Source organism: Drosophila sulfurigaster, chromosome 3 (genome assembly GCF_023558435.1).
Source record: "Drosophila sulfurigaster albostrigata strain 15112-1811.04 chromosome 3, ASM2355843v2, whole genome shotgun sequence".
NCBI lineage: Eukaryota > Metazoa > Arthropoda > Insecta > Diptera > Drosophilidae > Drosophila > Drosophila sulfurigaster.
Genome location: NC_084883.1, coordinates 53,283,973 through 53,289,185, shown reverse-complemented (window position 1 = coordinate 53,289,185; position 5,213 = coordinate 53,283,973). Strand labels below are relative to the sequence as shown.

The following is a 5,213-nucleotide window of genomic DNA, read 5'->3' as shown; positions in this document are numbered from 1 at the left end:
CGAAAAAGTTAAATAAGGCACAGCGTAACTACACAGTAACTGAGCAAGAGTGCTTAGCTGCAGTAGTTGCTCTTAAGCATTTTCGAGCGTATGTGGAAGGACATGAGTTTAAAATAGTGACGGATCACGCTTCGCTAAAATGGCTCATGTCAAATCACGATTTGAGTTCACGCTTAGCTCGTTGGGCATTATCTTTACAGCGTTATCGATTTCAAATTGAGCATCGCAAAGGCTCCTTGCATGTAGTACCAGATTCGTTGTCGCGGGTTAACGAAGATACGATAGCAGCGATAGATCTGCGAGATGGGTTGCTCATCGATTTAAAATCCGAACATTTTCAATCCGCAGACTATTTAGATTTGCTTCATCAGGTGAAGGCAAATGAAGAAAATTTCCCGGATTTGAAAATTAATGATGGATACGTGTATCGTAAGGCGGAACATCTAATAGGTGAACGTAAGCACGATAAGTATGCCTGGAAGCTTTGGATACCGAAAGAGCTGGTTCCGAAGGTCCTGTTTCAAGCACATAACAATCCCTTGTGCTCGCATGGAGGCATCCACAAAACGATCGAAAGAATTAGGCGTTACTATTTTTGGCCAGGTTTGGTGGCTGACGTCAAGGCATATATTAACGCCTGCGAGGTGTGTAAGACCACAAAAGCGCCTAATTATGCACTTCGACCGCCATTAGGAAAGCGCCTGAAAGTCAGCGGTTCTTCCAACGACTCTACATAGATTTTCTTGGGCCCTATCCACGATCGCGAAGCGAACATATTGGAATATTTATTGTTCTTGACCATTTTTCCAAATATGTTTTTCTGAAACCCGTTAAGAAAATAAACGCAGCACTTGTCATAAAATATCTAGAGAACGAATTATTTATGACTTTTGGAGTTCCGGAGACAATTGTTTCCGATAATGGATCCCAGTTTCGCTCAGAAGCCTTTCAAAAGCTGTTGCGTCAGTACGAAGTAAATCACGTGCTGACCGCAGTTCACTCGCCACAAGCAAACGCCTCAGAACGAGTAAATAGGTCGGTTATATCTGGAATTAGAGCTTACTTGCGCCCTGATCAGAAAGATTGGGACGAAGTGTTGTGCAAAATCAGCTGTGCATTAAGGTCCTCTATTCACTCTAGTATAGGAACCTCGCCCTATTACATGGCGTTTGGACAGCATATGATCACTTCTGGGTCAACTTACGGATTGCTAAGGAAGCTAAATTTGCTGGACGATCGCTCTTTAGCGTTTAATCGGCAGGACTCGTTTGACTTAATTCGCGATGAAGCCTCTAAACTCATGTTATTAAAGCACGAGCAAAACGAACGGAAGTATAATCTTCGTTCGAGAGAAGTTTCTTTTACTACCGGGCAAGAAGTGTACAGAAGGAACTTTAAGCAAAGTTGTTTTCAAACCGGGTACAACGCTAAGTTTGGGCCCGCCTTCGTTAAAGCACGAGTGAGGAGGAAGATAGGCAACTCGTATTATGAATTAGAGGATCTGCAGGGCCGGTTGTTGGGAAATTATCATGCTAAGGACATACGGCAGTAAGTTTGCTTCAGGCGGAGTCAGTCTAGGGTACCATTACAATACCCTAGCCTGATTCTAGCGGGGGGGATTTTGTAACGACGCCTGAAGCAGATATATATCAAATGCGTCCTAAAAGTATGCAAGAAATTTCAACTAAGGGCGCAGCTTTAAGTGCATCAGCTGCGCTGTAAAGCCGAGCTTTAAGTAGTGCATCAGCTGCACTGAAAAGCTCACATTTGACGTTTAGCGAGTTGCACTGGAAAGCTCAGCTTTGACGTTTGTGTCACCACGCGCATGCGCGGCTAGCTTAAGCTAGGCTGATTCCGGTCAAAGCACTTTTCTGGTGACCGGCAGCGTGCATAGACGCATATTGGTTGGTGTAAAAATTTATACCACAAGACACAAGAGGTTAGAATTCTCTTAGTGCATTTTGTACTTGGTAAGAATAAATAGTAATAGATTCTGGTAGGTGTTCTTTACTTATTGTTGTCGTTTTCACAGGTCGTTTTCGAAATTTTTATACCCGCTACCCATAGGGTAGAAGGGTATTATAATTTTGTGCCGGCAGGAAATGTATGTAACAGGTAGAAGGAGGCATCTCCGACCCTATAAAGTATATATATTCTTGATCAGCGTCAACAGCCGAGACGATATAGCCATGTCCGTCTGTCCGTCTGTCCGTCTGTGTGTCTGTCCGTCCGTCCGTATGAACACCTAGATCTCAGAGACTATAAGAGATAGAGCTATAATTTTTTTTCGACAGCATTTGTTATGTTTGCACGCAGATCAAGTTTGTTTCAAATTTTTGCCACGCCCACTTCCGCCCCCGCAAATCAAAAAATCGAATAACAAGTGTAATTTTAAAGCTAGAGCTACGAATTTTGGTATATACAATAATTACTGTAGTAGTTATGATTCCTGAAAATTTGGTTGCGATCAGATAAAAATTGTGGAAGTTATTAAAGAAATACTTTTGTATGGGCAAAAACGCCTACTTACTAGGGGTCTGAGTTGCTTTGGGTGACAATCTGGTACATTGTGTCGTCTATGGTATATTTTGAATGGTGTGCTGTATCGATATACCAAACATACCATTTGGTATATTTTTAGTATTTTTTTAGTATTTTCGGTATATTTTGAAAATGATACCGCAATATTTTGCCTTTATTAAAAATGGGTAGCGGGTATCTCACAGTCGAGCACACTCGACTGTAACTTTCTTACTTGTCTGCTTTTGGTTTGGTTCTTTTTGAGCGTGACTGTGCCTAAGCTAGCGGCCGGCGGAGCGCTACTGAGTGCCATCTTTGTCGCCGCCCTAGCGGCCAGTAAAGCGCGCCAAAGTGCTCCCATTGCGGCACATAGCAGCTAGCTAAGCGTCCTTAGCGCCACCTTTGCGCGCATAGCGGCCAGCGGGGCGCCTTAGCGCCATCTTTGCCGTCGCACTAGCGGCCAGCGGAGCGCCCTTAGCGCCACCTTTGTCGCCGCATAGCGGCCAGCGGAGCACCCTTAGCGCCGCCGTTGCGTGCATAGCGGCCAGCGGAGCGCCGTAGCGCCATCTTTGCCGCCGCACTAGCGGCCAGCGGAGCGCCCTTAGCGCCACCTTTGCCGCCGCATAGCGGCCAGCGGAGCGCCCTTAGCGCCACCTTTGTCGCCGCATAGCGGCCAGCGGAGCACCCTTAGCGCCATCTTTGCCGCCGCACTAGCGGCCAGCGGAGCGCCCTTAGCGCCACCTTTGCCGCCGCATAGCGGCCAGCGGAGCGCCCTTAGCGCCACCTTTGTCGCCGCATAGCGGCCAGCGGAGCACCCTTAGCGCCGCCGTTGCGTGCATAGCGGCCAGCGGAGCGCCGTAGCGCCTTCTTTGCCGCCGCACTAGCGGCCAGCGGAGCGCCAGTGCGCGTCTTCTTGGCTACCGCGTCAGCGGCCAGCGGAGCGCCATCTTGGCTGCCGCACGCGTGGCGGAGCGCCTTCGAGCGCCAGCTTGGCTATCGCGCTAGCGGCCAGCAAAGCACCAGCGAGCGCATCTTTCTCGGCATCTTTCGGCCGCAGTGACGTACTGCGCCGGCGAAGCGCCAAGCATCTGCTCGAGCCGCCAGCGCAGCACCCTGCCACTTCTTGGCCAGCATTTGCGTCGCAACTTTAATCATCATCTCCAGCATCTTCGCTCTTCTTATCATCACCAATTGTATCATCGCATCTTTACTTTCCTGAACATCAGCGACTAGTTCGCGTGCATAAAAATAGTGTGTGTGTGTGTTAAAAGTGCAGATATATATAAAAAGTAAAAAAAAACCAAATTTGAAAAGAGACTGATGCGCTACATTGTTTAAAACAAAATTAGAAAAATAACGTGAATAATTCTCAACAGTGTAGCGCCGCTCAGCCCAAGAAAAAAAAATAAAATATGATAAGAAAATTTTAGTTTGGCAAAAATTGCGAAAAAAAATTGCACAGAAATATTATAAATAAATAAATAATTTAATTAAACTTAATTTGGTTAAAATTCAGATGAGTACAATGAAAAGTTAAAACTTAAAAGTGGGAAAATTATCTAAAAAATTTTAAAAGTTCACTCGTTCACGAAATAGTTAAAAAATGCAAATTTACATTAATACTGTACTACAATGGCAAAAGTGTAAAATCATAATAAAATTAATAATAATTGTAAAGCAACAAATTAAAACAAACAAACAAAAGTATGAATACAAATGAATTAGTTGAAAAGAAATAATAAAATTGCAAAAGCCATGCAAATTTAGAATATAAAAACAATGTGTGAATGTGTTGTGCACAAGTTAAAACAAAACAGCTGAAAGCTTCTCAGGTTAAATGCCTGAACGAAAATTATTGTAAAAAAAAAAAAAATTTAAATTAATTGAATAAGTTATGAAAGTCAGTGCAAGTAAAGTTATATAAAAATTTTTTTTTTTTTTTCTTTTCTCCGCGATTGTGTCAGATGAGATTGTGTTAGTGGAAATTTCATTTGGTTTTATACAGCTATGTTCCAGTACTTCGCCGGAGATCGATCGCCGCCGCGGGAGTCCTGTATGTAAGTTTTCTTATTAAAAATATTTGTATCTCATATTGGCAATTCATCCGGCACATACTCGCAACATACAAAAGATGAATGAAAAATTAAATTGAAATTTTACTAAAAAAAAAAAAAAAAATCGTGATATAAATCTGAAACGTACTGTAGAGAAGTAAATAATAATACAAAGCACTGAGCCAAGAACACCTTTATAGATTTAAAAGAAACTATTATAACTTTGCTACAATTCTCGTATAATATTATTAGTAAAATTTTGTACGATTTATTCTTTTTGTCGATTATAATGCAATATTGGTTAATATTTACCTTTAATTAAAATTTTATTAATCATGAACTAATTTAATTTTTATTTAGCCGAGACAAGCCAGCGACACCACTGTCGTAGGGTTAAAAGGGATCACCAGAGCCATGCTCTGAGGCAGTGATCTTAGTTTGGGAGGGGACTTCATCACATAACAGCTGTGATGGCCTACCTCAATTCTCGCTCTCTCTCTCTTTCTCTCTTTCTCTCTTTCTCTCTCTCTCTCTCTCTCTTATTCTCTCTTTGTTTTTTTTCTATTTTTTTGAGACAATTTTGGATCTTCCTTCTCTTTCCGGCTAGTTTTCTAGCAATCCCTTCTTCGTCGCAGCACG

General features: G+C 42.8%; 1 protein-coding gene across 1 annotated transcript; it reads left to right on the top strand.

Moving 5' to 3' along the window:
* Positions 1-834: 834 nt before the first annotated feature.
* Positions 835-2,049, top strand: LOC133845583 (uncharacterized protein K02A2.6-like). The gene is made up of 2 exons (XM_062280074.1): positions 835-1,970; positions 2,033-2,049. Exon 1 carries the CDS (start codon positions 884-886, stop codon positions 1,550-1,552), a length of 669 nt encoding a protein of 222 aa, XP_062136058.1. The 5' UTR covers positions 835-883; the 3' UTR covers positions 1,553-1,970; positions 2,033-2,049.
* The last annotated feature ends 3,164 nt before the right edge of the window (positions 2,050-5,213 follow it).